Source organism: Schistocerca gregaria, chromosome 8, assembly GCF_023897955.1.
Source record: "Schistocerca gregaria isolate iqSchGreg1 chromosome 8, iqSchGreg1.2, whole genome shotgun sequence".
Classification (NCBI taxonomy): domain Eukaryota; kingdom Metazoa; phylum Arthropoda; class Insecta; order Orthoptera; family Acrididae; genus Schistocerca; species Schistocerca gregaria.
Window position 1 is genome coordinate 280,517,884 of NC_064927.1, and position 27,526 is coordinate 280,545,409.

A 27,526-nucleotide genomic window follows, 5' to 3' on the forward strand; every position below is an offset into this window, starting at 1 on the left:
CACTGACGGCGGCGGTGCACACATGCTGCGCAGCTAGTGCCATTCGACGGCCAACACCGCGGTTCCTGGTGTGACTGCTGTGCCGTGCGTGTGATCATTGCTTGTACAGCCCTCTCGCAGTGTCCGGAGCAAGTATGGTGGGTCTGACACACCGGTGTCAATGTGTTCTTTTTTCCATTTCCAGGAGTGTAAGACAGGGGTCTCCAAACTTTTTAGCCCACAGGCCACATTGACTCCTCCACGAAGTCATAAGGGCCAAGATCTACCTAGTGGGATTAAAGCACCCTAGCACTCCATTATCACCGTAATGTAAGGCTAAAGGAAAGATGAAATGGCAAAAATCTAAGGTTGTGGGAATAGTAGCACTGAAAAGAACTATCATTTTTATTTAATTACATAATTTTGAGTGGTGAACGTACCTGACCGAAATTCTGGCGTATTTTATTCTGGAGAATTTCACTGACAAAAAAAGTATGTCACTGCACTTTCTTCACGAAGGCATCCTGCAAAGTTAACGAAATCTCAAAATCATTGTTAGAAACACTATTACTGCAAGACGTAATACAGGTAGAGTATGTCAATGCATTGTTATTTCAAGCGGTGCAACAATAAGTTTAGTTATGTAGTCTTCTAGCGAGTAGCAGAGCCAGAGCATATATTTGATAGTTCTGTTGTGTGATTGTGTCTATGTTGTGAGTGTCTTAAGAGGTTTTTAGTGTTTTATGCGCTGTACTAGTAGGTGAGATGACGAAGTGTGTGACAATTCTAAGTTTGAATTCGAAGAGACAAGGAAAATCTGAAAATCGAAATACGTATAGCACGAATTGAGTATTATTCACTGTATTTTTTAGTGGAAGTACAGTGTAATTGTGAATATTTAATTTAGTAATTAAAGTACCTTAAAAATAAATTTTTCATTTTGTTTAGGCAGACTACTCCCTAGTTTTATTAGTATTAAATAGCACAATTTTATTTTCAGGTTACAATTTTTGTGAAGTTCTGTACAAATATGGAAAAGAAACGAAAGGTTGACAGTGAATGTAGAATTTTGAAAGAGCAGTGGGGATGTCAATATTTCGTGGTGGAGTCAAGCAACAAACCAATGTGTATTATTTGCAATGAAGCAATATCAGTCTTCAAAGAAAACAATATAAAATGTCATTATGAGACTAAGCACTCTCAGAATTACTTAAAGTTTACAGGATGCGAACGATGAGAAATGTATGAGTCTCTAAAAACCCAGCAGTCGCTGTTCATGAAAGTAAATGCTGAAAAACGTGCAACAACTCGTGCTAGTTTTTGTGTGGCTCATGTAGTAGCGAAACAGTGTAAGCCATTTACCGACGGTGAATTAGTTGAGAACTGCATTATTGCTGCAGCATAAGAAATGTGTCCAGAAAAAGTTAAGTTATTTAAAAACATAAGTTTGTCACTAAACACTGTGGCTTGAAGAATAGATGACATTGCACAAAATATATCAGCACAACTGCGTGACAAAAATAAAGACTTAGACTGGTTCTCTTTGGCCGTGGATGAGTCGGCAGATGCATCAGATATTGCTCAAGTACTATTTTTTTATTCTAGGGATTGACATAAACTATGAAGTGTATGAAGAGCTCCTTGATGTTCACAATATTCACGGGACGACCACTGGCGAAGATATTTTTAAAGGAGTTGAAAGGGCAGTTCAGAAAAACCATCTTCAGTGGAAGAAATTAAAATGTATTACAACTGATGGTGGCAAAAACGTGTGGGGGAAAGTAAAGGTGTTGTTGCTCCCCTTTCTAAGGCCGTAGAAAATGACGATGGCTGAAAACCATTAGTAGTGCATTGTATTATTCACCAACAGATCTGTACCTACAGATTGGAAAATTGGGCAGGTCAGGCCAGCGTTTAAGAAGGGTAGTAGGAGTAATCCATCAAACTACAGACCTATATCATTGACGTCGGTTTGCAGTAGGGTTTTGGAACATGTACTGTATTCAAACATTATGAATCACCTCGAAGGGAACGATCTATTGATACGTAATCAGCATAGTTTCAGAAAACATCGTTCTTGTGCAACACAGCTAGCTCTTTATTTGCACGAAGTAATGGCCGCTATCGACAGGGGATCTCAAGTTGATTCCGTATTTCTAGATTTCCGAAAAGCTTTTGACACCGTTCCTCACAAGCAACTTCTAACCAGGCTGCGAGCCTATGGGATATCGTCTCAGTTGTGCGACTGGATTCGTGATTTCCTGTCAGGAAGGTCGCAGCTCATAGTAATGGACGGCAAATCATCGAGTAAAACTGAAGTGATACCAGGTGTTCCCCAGTGAAGCGTCCTGGGACCTCTGCTGTTCTTGATCTATATAAATGACCTGGGGACAATCTGAGTAGTTCTCTTACGTTGTTCACAGATGATGCTGTAATTTACTGTCTAGTAAGGTCATTCGAAGACCAGTATCAGTTGCAAAGCGATTTAGCAAAGATTACTGTATTGTTGGCAGGTGGCAGTTGACACTAAACAACGAAAAGTGTGAGGTGATCCACATGAGTTCCAAAAGAAATCCGTTGGAATTCAATTACTCGATAAATAGTACAATTCTCAAGGCTGTCAATTCAACTAAGTACCTGGGTGTAAAAATTATGAACAACCTCAGTTGGAAAGACCACATAGATAATATTGTGGGGAAGGCGAGCCAAAGGTTGCGTTTCATTGGCAGGACACTTAGAAGATGCAACAAGTCCACTAAAGAGACAGATTAAACTACACTCGTTCGTCCTCTGTTAGAATATTGCTGCGCGGTGCGGGATCCTTACCAGGTGGGATTGACGGAGGTCATAGAAAGGGTGCAAAAAAGGGCAGCTCATTTTGTATTATCACGTAATAGGGGAGAGATTGTGGCAGATATGATACACGAGTTGAGATGGAAGTAATTAAGGCAAAGACGTTTTCAGCGCGGCGAGATCTATTTACGAAATTTCAGTCACCGACTTTCTCTTCCGAATGCGAAAATATTTTGGTGAGCCCAACCTACACAGGTAGGAATGACCATCAAAATAAAATACGAGAAATCAGAGCTTGAACAGAAAGGTTTAAGTGTTCGTTTTTCCAGTGTGCTCTTCGGGAGTGGAATGGTAGAGAGATAGTATGGTTGTGGTTCGATGAGCTCTCTACCAAGCACTTAAATGCGAATTGCCGAGTAATCGTGTAGATGAGTAAATGAACAGCCTTTGTGTGGAAAACATTTAGATATGTCAGAAGTTGTAAAGCCATTTATTTCAGTTGTGTATATCAATCCCATGCACTCAGTCGTCGCCAATTCCGCGAGTTTCTTGAAGATATTGAGGAAAGTGACTTGCCATATTATACTGCAGTGTGCTGGCTTAGCTGCAGTAAAGTTCTGACCCGTTTTTTTTAACTCCGAATAGTAACTGAAATTTTTTTTACTGAAAGGAATCACCCTCTGGCTGAGTTACGGAACGGTGAGTGGTTATGGAAGCTAGTATTTTATACAGACTTAACTAAACATATGAATGACCTTAATTTAAAATTTTTATACATGCATGTTAAGTCCTTTCGACAAAAGATTACTTTGTTTCAATCTCAGTTGAACGAAATATGCTTCGTGCATTTTAATACATGCCAAACATTCAATCAGCAAACTGAGATTCCATTTCCTGTAGCTTTCGCAGTTGAAGCTTTGGGCGCTTTAAAAATTAATTTTGAATCACATTTTTCAGATATCGATACAAATTCAAACGATATGAAATCGATACAAATTCAAACGATATGAAGATATTTCAAAATCCCTTTGATGTCGATATAGAAGCGTTACCCGCAGAACTTCAGTTTGAAATTATTGATTTGCAATGTAGCGGTTTTTCTTTAAAAAAATTTCAAAGTCAACCATCCCCACAGTTTACAAATTTACATAAATTTTCCCGTGGCTTTTTTTCCTCTTTTGGCACTACTTATTTGTGTAAAAAAACTTTCTCAAAAATGAAACGTGCAAAAAGTACTTACAGATCAAAATTAAGTGATGAGCATTTGAAGTCGCAGTATAGGTACCACCTAAACTATTTGGCGGGCCAGATACCGGGGGTGTCCAGCCAGCTAACGCGGGCCGGTTTAGGCCTGCAGGCTGTAGTTTGGAGAACCGTGATCTAAGATATGTTGAAATTTTTCTAAGAACAATTTAGTTGCAGTTGATATTATCACAGTATTTAAATCACATAGCTCTACACAACAGCTTTCAAAAATGCATTCTTCATTTAGATAACTAAAATCTTCTTTCACTTTAAAGCATAAGGAGGCATGCAGTAAGATACAAGAGGCCCCAATGAGATTTCTTATTTTTACAAAAGCTGCTGGCTAGTTCGAAATTACTAATTCTATTTAGAATGTATACGCATTTCTTTGTGAGCCAGTGTTCGTTTGAGCAGACTATCTTTATGTTTGCCAGTTCAGAAAATATAACTTGCAGTTCATCAGTTGTAGAGTAACCTAGATTTAGTCATTTTTCTGCTAACCTGTTCATATTTAGATGCATCGACATAGAATTTTTGAGTTTGTTTATACTCCATTTTAGTCAGAACAGCAAATTCTTTAGATGCTGTTTTCCAATAGTCCAGCTATTTGGGGCCAGGGTCAAAATTTGAACTTGAAGCGTGTTACTTAAGATTAAGTTCTTCAATTAAGATATCTGTATCTTTAAATTTGTGGCACTCTTCAATTCTTGGTTACACGTTTTTCTTTGCTAAATGGGTTGCAGTAAATTTTCTGCAGGAACTGAAATTTTGTCATCAATAACACATTATGGTATGGACAAATTTGGGCACCTTCAGTAAAATCAAGCCCAATAACGCATTCGTAGAAGCTTCTTGTCCATTGGTTAAATTCCCTTGACTGATTGTAGTTGACTTTATTCATAATAGAATGATGATGACTTAACGACAATCGGCTACATCTGATACACCAAAGTAACTGGATGAACGGGTCTCTTGGTTCATTTTATACAATAGTTTATTAACCTGTAACAAGCAATTTTGAAAGCTTATGAATACCCATGTTCAAAGCATAGAAGATTCAGTCTTGTCTGTGTATAAAGTATACAAATTAGGTCATCAAAACATATTGATTTAGTGCTTACCTTCAGCAACAAAGATTATTGATTATTCAAACACTCAATACTCAACACTAGGACTGTACAATGCCAACACCAAAGATTACATCTCACAGGAGACTGACACAGTGAAAATTGCCAGTAATGAAAGCAACAACTGAAAGCGGTATTTCAGCAATGTGTTACTGCTCTGATGATAGAGCCTTAAAAAAACTATGGCTGCTTTATAATGCCAATGGCAACTTAGTGACAATGCATATATACACCACCATGCATTGTAGGACTAAAACATTCTAGACAACATGACATTTCATTATGATCATCTAGATTTTATTATCTTAAGAGCATTTTCTGAAATTTTATTATATTTATATTCTATACTGTAAAATAAAAAAAGAAATGTAAAAACACTTGTTAGCACAGTTACATTCCCTAAACTGTAGGCAAATCTTATACTATTAAAAGACACTACAATTACACATTTTTTGATTTAAAACTTCAAATTGTATTATTTCTTTTGTATTTACCGATAATCCATTGTCACTACTTTTAGATAGGTATTCTCACATCAATATGCAAGGTCCACAAATTAAACAATGTGGTTTTGAAAGCTTAAAGCATGCTATTTACAGCTTTTGTAAGAAAAAGAGGGTTGAACAAGACACAGTTGAGATATTGCCCCCCCCCCAAAAAAAACCAAATACCCTAAAATTTGCATATAGAAAATTGTCAGATGCGTATCTTTTCTTCTAGGGATCCAGTGTTAGTTAAATTTGATCCACTTACAGACATCATAGGTAGGAATAAGCATCTGAAGTTTTGCTGTAATTGGGTCGTATGGGCAGTAGCAGTGGTGGGTCAATGCATGTTGTGGCAAATGACCAAATGTGTGCTAGAACTTTTAAAAATAGTGTAGCAAACTTGGCACATCTGCAACTTCGTACATGATGAAAAGGTGAGTAGCCTCTCTTTAAAATCCCCTAAAAATTCAACCACTGAAGATACTAGACTGAAATTTGGTATATAACCATCAAATGGGACCTTCACACCAAATTTCATTAGATTTGGAGATAGTCGAGTGGGAAAAGTTTTAATATTGGTCCCTTTGACATGTAATGACGCTGTGTGCAGTCTCTTTCTGGTAGCGGGCACGTGGCTTTCTTTGTACTCCACACCAGTCTGTCGCATGTACACAACTTATGGGAACCATATTTGAAGAATACTTCATTTATTAGCACTAGTTTGCTGCGTAAGTTCATAGTGTTTTTGTTTTGAATGAAGGTATTCAGATTGCTGTTGATTTATTTATCGATTGTCAGTTCTTATCAGTATTTCACTGTTGCTATTTGAGTTTACATATTATCGTATTGTCATTCGGAGATAGTGGATGAAGTTATGGATACTAGAAAATGGATTGCCAAGTGGAGAAATCAGAACATATCTGACATATTCTTCTGTTAAAGTTCAATAGAAGTATGACAGGACCGGAAGCAAGTAGAAACATTTGTGACATGTATGGGGCTAATGCCACTGGAGAGAGCATGGCAAGAAAATGGTTTCTCATTTTGAGGATAATCTTTTTGACGTTAGTGACACTCCACAATGATCCATGTCTGTGTGCTCAAGGACGGTCAGATGTGACGAACTGTGATCATTCTAGTGTCAGGTGACATTTGCGTGCAGTGGGGAAGTTCCAAAAATCAGTTTTAATGGTACTGCATGTTGTAAGCCAAAATCACAAAAATAAATGGATGTCCATATGTGCATCTCTGCTTACTCGTAATCAATTTTGTTTTGAATACCACTGACCACTTCTCTTCGGTATCGTTATTTGGTAATGAGAAATTGTTTCTTTACGCTAACATAAGGAAAAGAGAAGAATGGTTGAACCCAGACAAAGCAGCATCTCCCCATACAAATACATGTGTGCATCCACAAAAGATAATGTTATGCATCTGGTGGAACAGCAAACATGTAGTGTGTTACAAATTGCATCTCAGAGATGTAACCGTCACTGCTGAACTGCTTCCCTGAAGTGTGACCATCACTGCTGACATTTACTGTCAACAACTGAGACGTCTTGCAGACGCCGTCCAAGAACAACAACCAGGAAGGCTGTGTTAAGTAATGCTACTCCACAGTAATGCCTGCCGCATCTGCTAGACTGACAACAAGCACTACACAGGAATTGGGTTGGGAAGTCTTTCCACGTGCACCTTATTGACCTGATCTTGTATACCCAGCTCTCCATCTTTTCAGTTTTCTATCGATCAACTTCAAGGAACTTCCTTTTTGAGCTAAAATGTCCTCTGAACATGGCTCTGCGTTCTTTGCCTCAAAACCACGATTCCTACAGTTGGATTGAAAAGTGGCCCCAGCACTGGCAGTCTGTTGGAAATAGTGAAGGAGAGTGTATAGTTGAAGACATAAACCCTGTTATGTGTGTCTGTTGTGTTTATTAAACTTTTGGAAAACTCTACGAACTTGGGTGCCAACACAATATTTTATTATTATTTGATGTTATTTAACTGACAGAAGAAGAAAGTCATCAGCAATTTACAGACCATGTGCTCACAAAATTAGATGCAGAACAGTAGCTATATTATTGAAAGTATAAGTAGAAAAACTAAGTACAAATTTTACTTACCTGGAGTATTTTTTATGCCAAATGTGACACATTCACTTTCAAACTTGTTATTGATGCGAGGTGCACTATAGGTGTTCAACAATGGGGAAAAAGAACTTATCCGTACAGTATCCAAAGCACTAATGAAGGAATAACTGTTTGCACAGACCCAATAATAGATCTAAATTTACAAAAATTAAACGTCATCTGTTGTTTATATGTCAGTGTACCCACTGAAGGGTTAAATGTATTTCTTCCTTGCTTCTTTCCCATCTCAAATTGCTATAGCTTATCCTTTATCATATTGTCTTTGCACACATGCTGTTCTTTTTCTGTTTATTACTGAATGAAAGTGTCAAGTGATTTGTGTGAGCTGCGTATTGAGGCTTCTTGGAAGTGATCAGGTCATAGTAGGTTACATCATGGATGTCTCCTATGCCTCCCATGTATTTTATGTAATTTTTCATTCACAGATTTTGTTATTTGGTGATTTTTTTATGGACATTGTGACTAATTTCAGTGCCAAAGACCCACTCTGAATGGATCTAAATATTTGCTGTTTCTATAGGTGTGACAAGTTTGGTGGGGTCTCGAAATGACAATTCCTTTGGAGGCACTTCAACTACAGGATCCACTCCCGCAGGGCGATGCTGCTACGTGTGCGGCCAGCCCACATTTGCTCCATTACCTGTCTGCTCAACAGGTGTCATAGCCTCATCCACGCCCCTTGTACCTGGTGGGCCTCAGGTAAGCTCTCTTTTTTTTTTAGTACAACTTATAAGTGTAAACATAGAATTATATTATTTAAGAACTTTTAAAATTAAAGATATGGTTGAAGTTCTTGGCCTGACACAGAGATCAGAACTATATTATTAAAGTTTCCTGTTTTTACTCACTTTGTAGTCATCACACAATTATTCTTAAGTTGGTGAAGGTACATTAGTCTGCTCCTTCATTTAAAACAGTTAAGAAATGGACAACTTAATCTAGTTGTGCCCATGAAGGATGTCCCTTAACTGCAACCACATGAGGGCGCAATGTAGTATTCAGCAGTGAGCGCTGGTATGAAATGGCTGACACCATAGCAAATCAGAATGAAAAGGATTGTACAGTTTACTTGAAATAAAGCTTTGTCTATGAAGGGTGCCACTTTTTCTGAAAGCTAACCTAAAACAGATCGTCAGATAATTCGAAAAAGAATTCGCCGATTTTGTGGGCCATGGCTAAGTTGAGTCTGCTGCTTAACACCAGAAATGAATTGTGAAGGCAGTCGATAGAAGCAGTATTTGCTTTACATGGTAAAGACCAGAAGTGTTATGGTCAGTGTCTTCTGTCATTAAAAGAAATTCTTCTTGTTGATTACTTTGTACACACAATGTGTGTTCAAAAAAATAATGAGATTATTTGCTTTTTGGAAAGAATTTCGTCTATTCTCTATCAGTGTTGTCCCCTTTAAAATAATCCCCATGAGCCATTATTCACTTCTCACAGCTTTCTCCAATCCCCAATTAAGTATTGGTGATAGCTCTTAGCTGTCACTGTGACGTGTTTTTAATCTTGCCCATGCTTGTCAAACGATGGTCCTTTATTTGATGTTCATGATGTACTGGAGCATTCAGGGTGCCTTATCTTAAACATCCTTCTTTGAAATGTGTACACCACTCATAAACCCTTGCTTTTCTCATAGCAGATTCACCAAAAGCAATGCATAACATTTCTAAATCTTTGCTGCACCTAATTCCATCATTATTGCAAAATTTAGTAAAATGTTGTGGTTTATTTTATACAAAATAATACTACATATGCAACCTTTTTGGCAGCCAACAACAGGCTAAATACTTGATACAACTGACACTGTACAAATACTTTTCAGACATGTTACAAACAACACAGTGACAAGAAATTGTATGAATCAAGCTATCAGTATATGTCAAATTACAAAATTCATGAATGATACTTTTTCAACACACGTTGTATAGGTAACTGGTAAGTATAATGAGGGAAGGGGACTAGACTGTAAAAGAAAAAAAAAAGTTATGAATTTCCAATACATGTTCTCTTTTTGGCAAAGGTGCTTTAATATTGGCAAAACTGAGATATTCTGTGTATGAAGTGCGCAAACATATTCCCTGTACATTTAACATGGTAACCTCTTAACTTCAAACTACTCCTACAGCTAAAGAACTTCATAACTGAAAAACAATTTGAGTACGAACAAGAGATTATGCTAGCCTCAGATACAGTATAACCCCACTTTTATTTTCCCAGAATTAAAGTTTCCCTGCCATTTATGACATTTTTTTATCACTGCTATCAAATTTGCTATGATCACAATGTTAATTCGCACCCAATTTTGTATTTATAATTTTCTGTGATTTATGCTTTATTAATCAGTGTTCGTGGAGGAGGGACTGGCTTGAAGTAGTGTTCACAAAAATTATGTGGTTAGTTCCTTGACACCAGGGTTCTCTGCTCTACAGGTGAACTGGTAAAAAGTCAGAACCATTTGTTATCTCCTCCTGCTGCCAGGCTCTAGTTCGGATTTCAGTTATAAATAGCCATCTTCAGTGCATTTGAGTGAGTTGTAATCCAACAAACTCTTAGCAGTACATGTTGTGTACTGCCTGTACAACCCAACTTCACAGTTGTAGATTGTCATGTACTGCTGGGAGTTTGTTGTATTATAATTCTCTCACATGCACTGAAGATAGCTGTAGGTAGCTGCAATATGGACATGCAAGAATTAAAAAAAATCCAATGATATTGCGACAGGTGGCTGTATTCCAACCTTTAAGTTGTACTCATTGTGACAGCTGATGGGAGTAACTAGGTTCATTTGAATGAAGGTATCATGACCAATCACAACCATTTTTAGGACTTCTCTACTGCATATGTGGAGTTTTGTGATTGAATGCATATTTCCCATGTTTTGTTTGAGCACTTGTTGTGCTAGTTGACACCGTGGTGCTTGTTGTGTTGGTCAGATGTCTGGTTTAAATGATGAACACTGCACATTATGTATTTCTTTTTTTTTTTAATGCTTAACAATGCGCGTTTCAAGAATTTGTTCTCGCTCTCAGATGCAAATATTTACGTTAGTGTTTTTTAAAAATGTTTCATTCACCTGAGGCGCAGTACCTTCTAACCTCAAAAAGATGACAACAGTGTAGAGATACGGAACAACACATGTACAAACATCACATAAAATACTTCTGTAAATATTTGTATTTGATAATCTGAATAAATTATCTAAATGCATCAAGCAAAGTATGAAAAAATACATAAGTGATGTAGGGTATCATTATTTAAATAATGAATCACCCATTGCTGTTTTTTATCTGGTTTCCCAAAGCACCGACAATAAATGAAATTAAGTCAAATGTTTCTACTTCCCAGATAATTACCGGTTGCAGTTACACCAGTGGCAAAACATAGTACAAAATTGAGATAATCTTTATTGGATAATAAACATGTCCCCAGCTAGTATTTTGATGCCTATTATTATTATATATATAATACATTAACTATGGAAATGCAATGGAGGATCTTGTACGGCAATTTCACTGTTTAAAAGTCACCGTTTAAAAATTTATTTCCCACATTTTACACTTTCCCACATTTGACACCATTTCTTTTAAGTCCCTTGTAAAGTGTAAAAGTGAGGTTTTACTATATACTCTTTGCAGACTTCCCACAATCTCATTCAGAGGATGTGATCTATTCATTGGAGAAACATTGTATTAAGTGCATTGATATTAAGTGAAAATGGTCTTTAAATGAATTGTCACTTTACCCTGTAGACTTCCAGTTTCTCAATATTAAAAATTTAAATGGCCACAATTCCTCTCAGAAAAAATTTCTTGTTAACAATGAAGCTTTGCCTTCTCTAGTTCTTTTTATCTATTGAATCTGAAACTTATTGTACAAACTTAAGCTATGTGTGTCTTAATTTACGTTGTTTGCAAACGACCAGGTTAGTTCAATGTGTGTATGCCCAGGGAAAAACAGGAAATCTTGGAGAAACTCAAGAATTTTTTAGAATTTTGGGAATTTTTCATTGTTTTAGATTTCTGAGAAATTTTTGTAATTTTGACCAGAAAGAATTGATACTCCAACGAGGAATTTTACTTCAGCCCACTACTGCAGAATAAAACAGAAATGAGAGAGTAATACGAAAATAAAATGTTAGTTGCAAAGAAAATGCACCATTTAAAACAGCAAAACACAGTGCACACAAAAGCATGTAGAGAAACAGGCCGCAGATAATCCGCTTACGGGTGATTGTCTACTATACTAATTTAAGCCACAAACTTTTCCCGTTTGAGTGTTCGCACTACTTAATAGGGGTGTTGGTTGGCTGACTACACCAAGTGTCGGATGAGCTGAAGAGTTACTGTCATTGGCTGGCAGGCTAATGTGACTATTTCCCATTGACACATTTCACCTCTATTTGTGCATTTTCAGATTGGCTTGCGAAGAAATAAAAAAATTTCACTGTAGTGGCATGACCCCATTTAGTGAGATTTGAGTATCAATGAAATATTATACGACTTACTGATATTTGGCAGTATTTGGTATGTGGGATATCACACATAGAATATTCCGGTAAGTAAATTCCCCTTGTCAAATCTTTAAAAACACTATGTGGTGTCCTACAAAATAGAATAAAACAAAAGATGACTGAAGGGTACATAAAAAAAATTGAACTGTTTTGCCCTTAAAGTGACAACTGTTACTGGAAATAAGAATGAAGCAGCAGATTACCTCATTACAGCACGTGACACAGTCCAGTGCAAACCAAATAGTATTAGGCCTACAGGAAATATTTAAATCATAAATATGCTGGAGATGTGCATATTCAGGTTGCACACATCTCACTGGATACGAAAACATATAAGGCCCCTAAGACTAGTGCACACGGCTCTTAGCTGATGGTGCCTGCAGGCTGTAAGCTAAGATAGTGTCAAGTTTCTAAATCTTGTCATATCAACAATCAATTATAGTTGTTATAAATGGCTGGTGTTCTAAATATTTACTGACATAATGCTTACATCAGTAGCCAGAATAATCAGGGCAAATGAAAATTACACATTAGATTGTATGACCCCTCTGTTTAAAAACTTAGCTAAATCGGCGCAAGAGCAAGGGTGGCAGTATCAGTTACGTGTCAGTTTACATTGAGCGTAAATACAAAAATCAGTAAACTTAGAAAATTAGAAATTTAAAAAGATAACATTTTGAAAATAGTAGGTGGCACAGTTCAAGTACAAAGCATCCAGGGCTTAGCTATTATCACTAAACATTGCTCTCGTAGTGACGTAATACACTTGGGTCTTTCCAGCCAACTGATCATTTTGGAGCCACCTGTCTGTTTTCCTTTTCTGATACATTAAATGCATTCGCAATTGTGAATAAGGACAACCATCAGCTGTAGAATGGAATGATTACAATGAAAATTTGTGCTGGGCTGGGACTCAAACCCACATGTCCTGCTTATCGCAAGTGGCCGTCATGGCTAGTCCCGAACTTCCATATGTTACCAATCATGCGTCTACGACCCGTTCTCATACATCCATTATGTATATTCCCGCACAGGTCAGATGTTGTACTTGAAAATCGCTTGCCTGGTATCAGCAGATAAATATGTCGTCTCGGTGCGTGTGTTATTCTCATTGTGATGCAAAGTTCCTTTTGACATGCATGCATGCATGTCAAAACTTTGTTTTTAATGTTTAAAAACTAAATGTTTGCATATCCAAAGGAAGAGGGACTTTTGGGTCTGGCCATGAGTTGTGTACAGGGGACCATTTGTGATAAGTGGGAAATCAGGATTAAAGTCCTGGTTTAGCAGAAATTTTCATTGTTGTCATTACATTCTGCAGCTGGTGGTTGTTCTAATTTGCAATTTGCAAATGCATTTAATGTATTTCATAATGGCTGTAGTTGCTGTAGTGCCTGTTCCTTGCATGTCCAAAGCAACTTTGCATTGTAATCAGAATAACACAGGCACTGCAATATCATTTCTCCTATGTGCTTAGCTATTTCCCTTTCTTCCAGGCTGTTGAGTATTTTTCCCTGTTTGAGCTTAGTGGAGTATTTTTAAATTTTGCAACTTGGGAGTGTGTGTCCACTGGTCATTTGCTAATTTCATATGTACATATACTGGATATTGATAACCTCCAGAGAAAGCTATTCGAAAGTCTATCCCCCGGAAGAGTCTAGCCAGATCATACATAAGTTTCCTAAAAAGGGCAAGTGTACAGAATATTATCTGCATCAGAAATGCTGTTACAATAACTAATGTGATCTTCACACATTTTTGCTTCGTAGATTTGGTTTGCAATGGAAGTGCTGTAGCCATTCTTAATAACAATATGTTTGAGCTTTCTAAGTTCCGTGATGTTGGCATAGTCACTAAGAGATAACTCTAACACCCGGGGAACCATTGCTTTGAAATAGCTGAGTTTATTTTGCTGGAGGTCGAGTGACGCGTGAATAATGAAGTGCTTCATGGTTCATTTTCTCAAAATGTCAACATGAAATTTATTACCTATTAAATGAAGCCAACAGATAGAGATAATTTAGTACTTCATCTTGGTCTATGTTCTCATGGATGAACACCATTTTTAATGGAGCGCATTGAATTCATTGGTCAGTGTAACAGTCTCAGAAGCACTGTCATTAAAGATAACTATAATATCATTGGCATAGCCCAGATAAAAAAGGATTTTATGACCCGCTGGTGACTTCTGACTGAAAAAATTTTCATTTGTGGTGGTTTACAAGGATGTCTACTAGAAAACCAGCCCAGCCAGGCAGCTATCCATAGCAAGTCCATCAAATTGCTTACAAATGTGATTATTAAATGAAAAGTAATTGTGTGACGTGAACAGTGGTAGAAGAGAAAATACCTCAATTTCTCCTGTAGTCACGCACTTATTATTAATTAAATTTCCTTAAATGATGAGATGGTCTCGTCCACGGAGAGGTTCACTTATAAACTTTTTATTATCTTAATGTCAATAGGCAACATCCTTGTGGAAATGTCATGGCTGTAAATCAGAGTAAAATGTTCTTTCTGGTTGCCTTTTGTACCCCAACAACAACACTGTTAAAATATTTTTTCCAGCAATTGTAGTAAAAACTTTCGAGCAGGTTCTCCAGGATTCCCTCTACCTTCAATTATTGGGTCAATCAGGAAGCTATCTTTGTGCCTCAATCTGACTCCTAAGTTCCGACATTGGGAAATAGTAGGAAAAAAAAAATTACACTGTAACCAAAACTGCCTGTTTCTTCATATAGTTTCGGTGCTTCAGAAGCTACCATGCTTTATTTGTTGGAATTCTTTTGTAGTAGGAAAATATGCAGTGTACATGTTGCCGCTTTGTTTATATATAAAGAAACTTTCACGTGGGAAAAATATATTAAAAACAAAGATTCCAAGACTTACCAAGCGGGAAAGTGCCGTTAGACAGGCACAATAAAAAACACACACACACAAAATTTCGAGCTTTCGCAACTGGCGGTTGCTTCGTCGGGAAAGAGGGAAGGAAAGGTGAAAGGATGTGGGTTTTAGGGAGAGGGTAAGGAGTCATTCCAATCCCGGGAGCGGAAAGACTTCCCTTTCATCTTTCCTTCTCCTTCCCTCTTTCCCACCAGGTGCGAAAGCTCGAAATTTTGTGTGGTTTTTTTTTTAATTGTCCCACTTGGTAAGTCTTGGAATCTTAGTTTTTAGTGTGTGTGTGTGTGTGTGTGTGTGTGTGTGTGTGTGTGTGTGTGTGTGTGTGTGTGTGTGTGTGTGTACACACACATTTATTCCGTAGGAGACGGTTCAATCCCGCATCCGGCCATCCTGATTTAGGTTTTCCGTGATTTCTCTAAATCGCTCCAGGCAAATGCTGGGATGGTTCCTTTCAAAGGGCACGGCCGACTTCCTTCCCTAATCTGATGAGACCGATGACCTCTCTGTCTAGTCTCCTTCCCCACAACAACCAACAAACACACATTTGGGGGGGGGGAACATGGTGCGAGTTCCAGCAACCTTCGGACTACGAACCCGAGCTCTTACCGCTGCGTCACGACGCTGTGGAAAATTATTAATCGTAGAGAGTATTTCTCCGCAACGGTTTCTTTTAATTTTCGATTTTCTCGACAACAGCTGAGAAGTGCATCTTGGTGCTTTGCCCCATTACACCTCTGGTCATGAGCTTTTATTATGCACAGTATGAATCGAATCTGAATTTCGCAATTGGTGGCCTTCCTTTGCAACTGCTTTCACTCAAGAAAGAAGGCATTTTTAACTAGGAAATCCAGGCGTGTTTTTGGTCTTGTCCATATATACACATAGCAGTAATGAGGGCAAGTCGAAAAGTAATACCTCAGAATTTTTTATTCTGTTCTCAATATTGGTTGAGGTATTAAATGTCTTGCATATCACTTGCTTGACTTTTCAACTAGGCTGATGCATGTTGCAACCTTCTGCCACTAGAGGGCTCTGAATTGTTGTGTGTAACATGGTGGTGTGTAAAATAACTATGTTGGTGCATGTGAAACAGTGTGCTGCAATTGAGATTAGAATTTGAATAGTTTGTACACATGTGGAGCATCCTCTCCATCATGACGATGCTGGACCACACATGAAAACTGAGACATCTGCAACAATCAGACACATTTGGTTCAGTATTGTCAGCCATCCTCCATACAGTCTCGACTTGGCCGCATCCTATTTCATCTGTATCCAAAACTTACAGAAATACCACCTTCTAGGACTTAGCTTTCATAGTGATGAAGTAGAAGTGAGGTGGCAAGGTGAAGTGGCTCTGGCAACAAAGTCAGACGTCTGCAGTATGGTATTAACAAACTGGTTTCTCGTTGGTAGAAATGTGTTCCTCGCCCGGGTAACTATGTTGAGAAATAAACAGGTAAGCATGAAGTAAAAAGACATAGAATGTTAATGAAGTTTGTTTTATTTAAAAGCGTGAGAGTTTCCACATAAAAAAATTTAGAAGCATTACTTTTCAATAAATCTTTGTACATACTCATAAGTATTTGAATTGGGGACTTTCACTGTTTTGGAGAAAGTTGATTGTACACAGCATTAAATGAACCAAACTTTGACACCCTGTAGGCCCAATTGTCTGCTACCAGACATGAACTATCTTCTCTTTCAGCTCTATTTTAGATGCAGAGTAGTATTGGCATAGATGTTTTTGACATTACCAACCTGATATTCTCAGTAGATTTCATGTTGGGTGACTATGCTGACCACTACTGTCTCTGGAAACTCTGATCATCCAGACATTACCATGTAATAATTGATCAGTGGCAACTGATATTGTCACTTTGGAAATTAAATGGCCCAGATTTGCACCACTAAAAGAGTCCCTAGCCTTCTTCATTATTTCCTTTTCAGTTATTTTACACTACAGTGTACCACTGACTGCACCTGTACATATTTTTATCCTTCCAACCCATGTGGAGCAAAGGCACACCACACTATCAGAACTTTTTGATTTGAATAACACACTCATAATACTCTCCTGTCTAAAACCATAGTTCTAAGCCAGCATCACTACCACACAAACTCCTATTTGACAGAGAGAATTACCCTGTCCCAGTCTTCCACAGTACCTTCATATGCACTGAAGCCTGTCTGAGATGGCTTTCTTAGGTGTTTTAGCTTTCTTGTGCTCGACATTAAACTCTGAAAGTTGTTTTAAGCAGTGTTCAGTGTGAAATATGCTTTCAACATCCTCTTCAAATTTGGAAGGAATTTGATTGTTCTCTCTTTGCTGGGATTTTTACTCATCTGCATAGTCAGAAACTTGTCCTCCTTATGACCACATCTGTGTTAGAAGCTTGATATTCCAGAATCTCTCTGCTTCTGAAAAATATTTCCTGCTGTTTGGTGATAAGTGAATAGTTTCTTTTCCGTTTCTGCATTTGAATCGCTTTTATTTATTTATTTAATAATAATAATAATTATTATTATTACTACTACTACTACTACTACTACTACAAGGTGTACAACTTGGCTTCCGCTGTTTGCCGATAGGTGGCGACAACGGTAAGTAGTGGTCGAAAGAAACAGATTGCAGATGTCAGACAGTTAGCTTCGATCTTGGTCAACATAATCTCATTCAAACGTTAGTTGATCTGTGTCTGAATCATAAAGTTGCTCTTGATTGAAAATGTTAGTTTACGAGCCCAATTCTCGTCATTTGCAGGAGGTGTTACTGTTTTGTTTCAGTATGAATAAAACAGCGGCTGAGTCTCATCGAATACTCTCTTGGATGTATGGTAAGGACTCTATTAGTAAAAGAACGTGTTGTGAGTGGTTTCAGCACTTCAAGAACGGTGATTTCAAGAGAGGAAGTTTTCGAAGATGCAGAATTGGAGAAGTTGCTGATTGAAGACTCGCATCAAACTCGAAAAGAATTAGCATGATTGGTGGGAGTGACACAGCAAGCCATTTCAAAACGACTCTAGGCTATGGGCATGATTCAGAAAGATGGAACTTGGTTCCCGTGTGAGCTGAAACCAAGAGACGTTGAATGGCGTTTGTGAACAGTTACTTCAGAGGCAGAAACGGAATGGATTTCTGCATCGAATTGTGACCGGGGATGAAAAAGGGGTCCATTACAATAACCCTAAGTGCAAAAAATCATGGGATATCCTGGCCATGCTTCCACGTCGACAGCCAAATCAATCATTCACAGCTCCAAGATCATGCTCTGCATTTGGTGGGACCAGCTTGGCATTGTGTACTAGGAGGTGTTAAAACCGAGTGAAACAATCACAGGTGCTTGTTATCAAATGCTATTAATGCATTTGACCAGAGCATTAAGAGACAATGTCCGCAATATAGCAAGAGGCATGATAAAGTGATTTTGCAGCACAACATTGTTTGAGCCCAGGTTGCAAAAGATCAAAACATACTTGGAAACGTTAAAATGGAGGTACCTGTCGTATTCTCCACACATTGCTCCCTCTATAACCTGTTTAGAGCAATTGCGCTTGGCCTGGCTGACCAACACTTCCGATCTCATGAAGAAGTCGCAAATTGGATAGATTTGTGGATCGCTTCAAAAGATGAACAATTTTTTCGCTGCGGGATTCATGCATTGCCTGAAAGATGAGAGAAAGTAGTGGTCAGCGATGGAAAAATATTTTGAATGATACATGTGTAACCAATTTGTTTCATTAAAGCCTCAAATGTTGGGGGGGGGGGGGGGGGGGGGGGGGGGAGGGAACGGAACGGCCAAAGCGAAGTTGTACATCTTGTAAATGGCTAATGTTGTTCCATGTTTTCTTGGTGAAATTGTTCCTTTCCATAGTCTAAAACAATAAGTTTTGGCAACATGCTCTTCAGGGACCTTCTACAAATATTTAAAACCATAGCAACATTATGATAGTGGTGTTTAAGAGTGGAAGGGAAAATAAAATAAAATAAAATAGTTGAAACTTACTCGGACTTGTTTTAACTCTGGACCAAAGGGAAAGATTTTTCACACTTTATTAATTGTTAGTAGGCACATAATGTGGCAAGGGAATACTGTTATGCCATATGGTGGCGAAATATAAATTTCTAAATAGTTGAAAAATTTACTAAGAGGTTAACAGCTTGTCAACCAGAATTTCCATGTGTGTTTAGTTCACTTTATTTCTCTTTATACAAATAAGTATTACAGTAGAAGCCCGCTAATCTGGTATCTTTGGATGTTGATGGTGCTGAACTACTGAAAATGGTTCATTATCATCTAAAAATAAAATTATATGGAGTGTAATAACAACAAAAATAATCAATTATTGGTAAAATAATATAAATGTGTTGATAAAAAAAATCTACTCACCCTGACCTGGGGTTCTGGGTGACTTTTCTGAACTGTACCCCTTTCCCTAATAAACCTTTCCAGTCCTTCTCCTTCACCCCTCTTCCTTCCCCTTTAACTCTTCGGCCAGGAGGAGCCACTGGCTCCAAAAGCTTGTAATAGTTAAACCAGTGTGTGTGTGTGTGTGTGTGTGTGTGTGTGTGTGTGTGTGTGTGTGTGTGTGTGTGTGTGTTGAGTAGATTCTTTATTATATGAAGTGTGAGACACAAGGTACTCAATGGTGCTGGGCACCCAGTGACTGGCCTTAGTGTTTATTGTGCGTTCTATACTTTCGTTAAAGTGATAAAAATGTTCAATACAGTATAAAACAACGTTTTAGGGAACAAATGAAAAAACTTTATTGCATGCTTCCTGTAGTGTAATTTTAAGATTTTATGTTCATTTCAGGACACTACAGTTTTATACTGCAGTACAGTCACTTGAAATAAGACTTAAAGCCCTTTTTTTAATTTCTTTATTTTGCATCCTTTTTTTTCCTTCTTCAAAGCCTCATGATGTATGGAACACACATTCTGCAGTCTTGTGTGATTTGCTACTTTCAGCAAATCTTATAAATGTATCAATAGCGACAGCTGCTTCATTCTAGGTGGGTGGAGGTGCCAAGCTTGTTGCGCCAACCCCTTCATCTTTGTTGTATTTGATATCTGATAGTAAAAGTTCTTGTTGTGGCTCTCGTTCACATTATGCTATCAGTTCGTGTTATATTTCTTCGACTACTGGTTCTTTATTTGTCAGTGTCTGCCCATTCCAAAACTTCGTCTCGTGGTGGACTTCTTATTTCTTTTTTAGCAACATCAAACAGGTTCAAAAAGCATCATTTCCGACTGCAATACTGTTATCTGTTTCTTCTTCGTAGGCATATGGCCAGGGTTTTTGCCAAACTTCCGAAGAGTAGCAGGCTTATCTCTATTCCACACCAAAGTGGTTCCAAAAATTAGCATCTTTGATGATAATCTTTTTTAAAAATCCACCTCTGAACAATCTGAATTGATAAGCTCTTGAAGAGAAGCAGCTCTGTAAATATATTTGAATGTTGAATGACTCCCTGACCGATTGACTGAATCAGGCAAGTAACGTTTGCTGGAAATAAATGGTGAATATATTCCCTGAGAGAAATTCAGATGCTGGGGATGGGGTGTACAATTATCTACCAAAAGTAAACTGCGCTCTGTTCAGGCAAACCAATTTTTTGAAACTGGCTCTCAGAAAAGGTATGAAATTATGAAAAAACCAATCTTTTAAGTTCTGAATTCTTTCTCCAGTTCATGGCAGGGTTGGTACAGCATCTAGTAATATATGAAGAAGAAACAAACGCTTGGTAGTAAGGTTGTAATCATTTTTGGTTTACCAATGATATGTTTTCTCTTTATTCAGTTGTCTTCATATGGGCTTACACCAAAAAAAATTACATTTCATTAGAAATGGAATGATCCCATTTTGCAAAATTTGATTTGCTAGCACGAAGTTGTAGCACGGCATGATGTTATGAGGGTTGCTCAAAAAGTAATGCAGTGCATTTTTTTTCTCAGCAGAAAACAGTGCTACCAATGCAAAATGTGTTTTATTTGAAGTCGCCTGAGTTAGTGTGCGAAGTTTCCATCATTTCTGACAATAGCATAGCTCCAGGACAGTTTCAAAATGGCGTCTGTTAGTGATGTACGTTACATGCAATGTGCCATCATTGAATTTCTCATTGCAGGGAAAGAAGCTATGGGGAATATTCGCAAACGTTTGTGCAAAGTCTGTAGAGCATCTGATGTCAACAGAAGTACAGTCAGTCACTGGGCACAGAGGGTGAGATCATCAGAAGGTGCTTCAGCAGAGCTCCACTATTTTTCAGCGGTCAGGGAGTCCATTATCAGCTGTCGCATCTGACAGCCCCTTCGGACTTTCACTTGTTTGGCCCATTAAAGGATGCCATTTTGTGGAAGACATTTTGTGGACAATGAGGTGGTGATTCACACAGTGAAGCACTGGCTCTGCCACTAGTACAAGGATTGATACCTACAGGGCATACAAGCCCTTGTTTCACACTGGCGGTAGGTCATAGAATGGGATGGAGATTACATGGGGAAAATAGGGTGTGTTGATAAAACACCATTCTTTCATGCATGTAATTCTCATTAGGTTCAATAAAGAATTGCTGAAGCAAAAAAAAAAAAAAAAAAAAAAAAAAAAGAAAAAAAAGAAATTACAGTATATTACTTTTTGGGCAACCCACGTAGATGGTGTTAGGCACACAGGATACCGAGCGCGCGAAACTTTCCAGCAAATAATTATCCTCGTCAGATATTCAGAAACATATCCCAGTGTGCTGTAAATAAACAGAATGGAATATAACCATAAAATAGTCACACTTGGTGACTAGCTTTATCTTTTTTCTTCTGGTTTAGTGGTGTGTAATATATATTTTTATGAAAAAGCCCAGTCACTGAGTGTGACTATTTTTCGGCTGTATTCCATCCTCTTTATTTATAGGATATCACACAATGTTCCTGAATATTTGATGAGTGCAATTATTTGATAGGATGTTCTGTATGCTCGGTATTCCATGTGCCTAACACTGTCTCATAACATAGTCATGTTACAATTTCTTGCTAGTAATTGGTATTTTGCAAAATATTGTCATGGTACCACTAATGAAATGTTTTTTGTATAAACAAATCTGAAGGTGCCTGAATCAGGTGAAACATGCCAAGTGATTTCAAGCTTTCGTTGTTTTGTAAGTGTATCATTTCTACATTTCGCATCCACTTCGTTGTGAGAGTTGCTTGGTTGAGAAAATATTCCCAAAACAAAATGCAGCACTACTATAATTGTGATGTAGAATAGCAGCCATTGTGACTGCACTTTAAAATAGCACTTCTTAAACACTGTAGACAATTGCTGCATGACAAACTGTCTGACAGGTGATTGAAAAAATGGTTGCCACTATGTGACTTAAAATTGTTGACCATTGCCTAGTGCGACTGAATTCCACTAAACGCATCTGAAATTTTCAGTATGTATGAAGTGATGCCAGATTATTGATTGTGCTTGACTGTTGGATGCCACATTAACTTTCACTGTATTTAAAATTGCTTGATAAATCTTTCTGTTTAATGTAGGGTTCTAAAACATATCAATATGTAAGCAAAACATTGAGTAAAGTTAAGTGTAACAAGAAAATATTGGGATGCATCCAAGTGGGATTATTTTCCGAGACTGCAAAGTATTACCATGACAAATGGGATCGCGGTCAATCTTGGCAGTCATGAGCTTGACAGTTGAAAACAAAGTTGGTCAAGATGTCCAGTACGAGTGTAGTTGATTGTGGTCAAATCATCATTGCGTGACACATGGTACACAATGTCTCGAGTCAAGTAGGCTCATCAGGTGTCTGAGGCAACTTGTGGAGAATGTTGGTGCTGCAGAATGTGAATTGTTGTTGTCATTACTTTTCAAACATTCCCTACCCTTTTTCCCTACAGCCCAAAGTTTAGATTGACATTTCTTACTCAGCTGCACTTTTCTTACAGTTACTCTCCTATTTCATGTCTTTCTTCCGGCCAATTAAAACAAACGTATACAGTAATCCTGAAAGTTGGAGATCCAAGTAGATATGGCAGCTTGGTTGGCGGTTTTTTGTGCCCAGGGGCTAGGTGTTTTTGCCATCAGAGACAGTGGCTAGATAGGACTGTGTGTTGTGCGTTGTGTGTGTGTGTGTGTGTGTGTGTGTGTGTGTGTGGTGTGTGTGTGTGTTGGGGGGGGGGGGGGGGGAATTGGACTGTGAAACAATTGGGACTTTGTGCAGGTGCAGATGACTGTGCAGTTTAACACCCCACAAACCAAACACAGTCATCAAACTTATGTCAGCCAGCTCGTTAGTAGACACTTGAACTGGGAAAAATGTCATTTGTAGACATAGATTTCCTTAAATTTTAATTATTTCATACCAGTAATGGAAAGGAAGGAAGGAAGGAAGGAAGGAAGGAAGGAAGGAAGAGTACAGATTGAAAGACATAAAACTTTACATTTTAATCAAGTCACTATGCTGAAGTATCGTATGGAGTTTCAGATACATTGTCTTTGAAATCTGTATCAGTTTCCAATGAACCATTGCTATGACACTTTGTCGAGGAATTAATTTTATAACTGTTGCTGCACTTAGAAAACTTGCTATTATTTTCATTTGAAGTGTAAATTTTTGTGTTCTTACTACTATTCAGTTTTCCCATACTCAAGTTCTTGTGGGTAAAGTAATCTGTTGCCAAATGTGTTCAGAGTTTGTGTGTGCAATGATATTGTTTACATTGGTTCGTCCAGAAATGTGAAACTGGAGTTAGTGTCAATAGTTAATTTCAAGAGCACACATGAAATAAAGCACTATCACCTCAATTCAGTTGTGGCCTACCATGTATAACTGAAGATGAGACACCGAATCTCATACTGTATCCTGCAGAAATTATTAATAAATTAAATTATTAAAGTTGGTTATAAAACATCTTTATACAATTGTACAACAGTTAATCACAACCACAGCTTGTCTGATGTTAATGTGTCTGCTCTGATATTTTAATTATCTTTCTTCACCACAATTCATTGCTGCCTCATTTTTTAAAAATCAGTTTCTCAGTTCTTGCTTTGTAAGTAGGGTCAGCCAACATATAACCTCAAGTTCAGTATTAATTTTAAGTAGCACTGTTTTGGTATTTGTATGTCCTGTTGATCATTTCTTTTCTTGCTATTTGTATTTGCTGTTGATTATTCCGTTTCTTCCACAGGTTTTTAAATTCCTACCCCAATAACTTAAAAATTATTTCTGTGCTTCAGGCTGGACGGAGGCCTTCTGAGCGCTTCATAAAACCTGCTGTGCCAGTCCCGACTGTGCCAACAGTAGCTGTTGGTGGTCCAGCTCCCACTCCAATTCCGTTGCAGGCACAACAAGCACAGAATCAAGCACAGCAACCTCCACGCAACTCATCACCACTGCCTATGGAGTTGGGAAAGAGTTAGTGTTGGTCCTTACAACACACTTCGAATGCTGAGGCCAATACATTATTGTCTCTCTTTTTTTCATGTTAAGAGGTTTTCCAGCCAAAACATAGTAATCCTATTGTTGTAGCTGATTTCTCAGTTGCAGTTGGTTTTCCTATAAAGTTATTGGTGTAACGTTGTTTGGTAATAATGGGATGTGTAACATATCCGCATTCTGTGTATGAGAAGGAAATTTCTTTGAGGAATGCATTGTGGAAAGTTTTCCCAGTTTCTCATGTTAAATTTTCTTGATTTACTGCTGTTACAATATGAAATTTTTAGATATAAGGCAAAAATATGTTCCCCTCTGCTTCTTAACCATTGAGTGCAGCATTTGATGAAAAGATGTTTGAAATGTCTTTCCAGCTCTACTGTTACTTGTTGGAAACTAGCTTCTTTCTGTGTAAGGACTTGGTGATGTGTTCAGAGTTTTACATCAGGTCTCTGTTCCTAACATTACCTGGCCCACTGAGTGTAACATTTTACTAAAGTGAGAAAGTGTCAAAATGAATGTATGTGTGGGTGCATGTGTGTGCTATAATCTTGGTTTTTGCTGCGTATAAACTGATGCTAGCTTGAGTTGTCTTCACTCTAAACCTGTAGCAAGAAGATGGCTTTGAACAGTTGTGTGCTTTATATTGTATTTGAAGCGTGTGACGCCAGATAGAAACTGAGCTGGGACGTTGGGATAACCCCCTTTTTTTCTTTGTAAATTGGCTTTAATGCACTGATACAGTGAGAGTTGCTTGGGTTTTTTTTAATAACAGAAATTATTTGGCGATAATTCTGTTTTTGTTTTACTGGATTGTGATGCGCATCATTTTGACTGATAAAACTTGTGATTTGCATGTGTATTGTGTGGATGTGTGTGAAATTTATGTTACATACTAATTTAAGAATGTAGCAGAGTAAGCTTTAAAAGGCCATTGTATTTTTTTAGCCATATTCAGAAAGATCTGATGAAAGTTTATAGGGAGGGATTGTGGGCTTGTTTATTGTTGTACTGCTAAAACCTATTTCTCTTGGGGTGCTGTGTCCTTTTGCAGTAGGTGGCAAATCGAACAGGGTGTGAAATTTTATGCTAAATACTTATCGGTGTTTAAGTCTCCTTCCCAAGAAGCGATGTTTTTTTTTTTCACATTCCAAAATGTAAAGAACTTGAACTGTGTGTTCTCAAATGTTGTTCCTTTTAAAGGGAACAGTTGTAATATGATTGGATCTTTATTTTGATGTTAATTGTCATTTATAAAAACTGTGAAAAGAATTATGTATGTGTGAATATATAACCTGTACTTGCACATTTATTTTTCTAAACTTTGTTTCTCCTCTTCAGGTGTTTGACACATGTATGAATTTTTGGCAATTATTGCTGTATACTACTGGATATAATCCCTAGTCATAATTTTTTGAGATTATTGAATTCCAGTTGGAGTCATATCTGCAAAATGTTGAATTATTTGGTAACCAGTACTTTATTTGCATTTGTTTACAATTGTAATTGCTTTAGCCCTCAACTGAAAATGTTAACCCACATATTGCTGTTGGTAAAATATGTTTATAGAAACTCTTCATCAATAAAAAGAATTGCTTTGGATTATAAATTGGCATAGATTTTTTTACTACTGTTTACTACACACATTCTCTTCTTTCTCCTAATCACTAAGATTTACAAGGAACGAAGATTCATCATCAAATCTTGTGCAGTCCATGGTTTGTCATTGTTTGAAAGTACTTTCGCAAACATTCATAGGGATTTAAAAAAAAAAAAAAAAAAAAACCAACATGAGCCACAGTGGAATTGTCTTGTCTTGTAAGTAGTAAAGGACATTCAATTTATTTAAAAATTGCAAATTCTCTAAAAAAAATAAACACATACATTTATTGGTATTTCCAGTAGAAAGATTTATGCAAGAGATCTTGAAATATACCATTGAACAACAGCTTTTAAAGAAACACTCTGAGATGATGATAATAGATATGTTTCATTGACGACATTTTAACAAAATTTCTGTGACAGTAACATCCATGAGAGAACAGTAATCTACTTTGGCAACAGTACAGTTATTAACTAACAGTTTTTATAACAGCAGTGTTTCTAAATTAATAGTGCCATTTGAAATTCTCACCAAATTGTAGAAAACAAAAAAGTAATACCAGTGAAGTAGTAGTTGTTTATAAAAGGCATTGCACTGTGTCAGTATTACCTGGGGAAAAGGCGCAAGAGGGGGACATAAAATGGAGTTATTGCAGTGTTAACAATGGCACAATGCATCCTCAATGAACACTGTTGTGCAACGTGATTCACCTAACACTAAAATTTTGCTTCATTGTCGAGGAATTGTGTTTAACAAGATTAAAATGTCAGCTGTGAGTTATTAGCATCTCACTTTAGCCAACAATATTATGAAAAGAATAGTTGCTACGCACTACATAGCGGAGATGCTAAGTCGCAGTATGACAAAAAGACTGTCACAAAATGAGCTTTTGGCCAACAGGACCCCCCCCCCCCCCCCCCCCCCCACACACACACACACACTTGAGATCAGTCTCTGGAGTCTCTGGCAGCTGTACCCAGACTACGAGCAGCAGTGCATGGTAGGAGAGGCAGTTGGGTGGGGATAAGGAGGTGGGGTGGGGTGTGGGAGGTCGGTAAAATGCTGCTAAGGGGGGAGGGGGTTCCTTATTTGTCCTTGGTGTAGACAGTAAACAGAACATGCAATTCTTGACAGTCATCACACCCAACTCTGTGCTTGAAAAGAACCCTTTGCCTCATTAAATTCATAATAACTCTCCGTATTAGGACTATGTCTAGTTCCTGACTTTTTTCTTACAGTAGACAAATGTTTAAAGAATATGCTCTTTAAATTTTGTTTTTCTATTCT

General features: G+C 37.6%; 1 protein-coding gene across 3 annotated transcripts in view; it reads left to right on the forward strand.

Annotated features, from left to right (window-relative positions):
* LOC126285318 (coiled-coil domain-containing protein 6) overlaps window positions 1–26,245 on the forward strand; it is a 77,302-nt gene extending 51,057 nt beyond the window's left edge. For all 3 annotated transcript variants that reach the window (XM_049984617.1, XM_049984618.1, XM_049984619.1), the window contains exons 8-9: window positions 8,306–8,484; window positions 24,441–26,245. In XM_049984617.1, coding sequence (XP_049840574.1) covers window positions 8,306–8,484; window positions 24,441–24,623 — 362 coding nt within the window. In that variant the 3' untranslated portion in view covers window positions 24,624–26,245. The remainder of the gene's footprint in view (window positions 1–8,305; window positions 8,485–24,440) is intronic.
* Window positions 26,246–27,526: the final 1,281 nt, after the last annotated feature.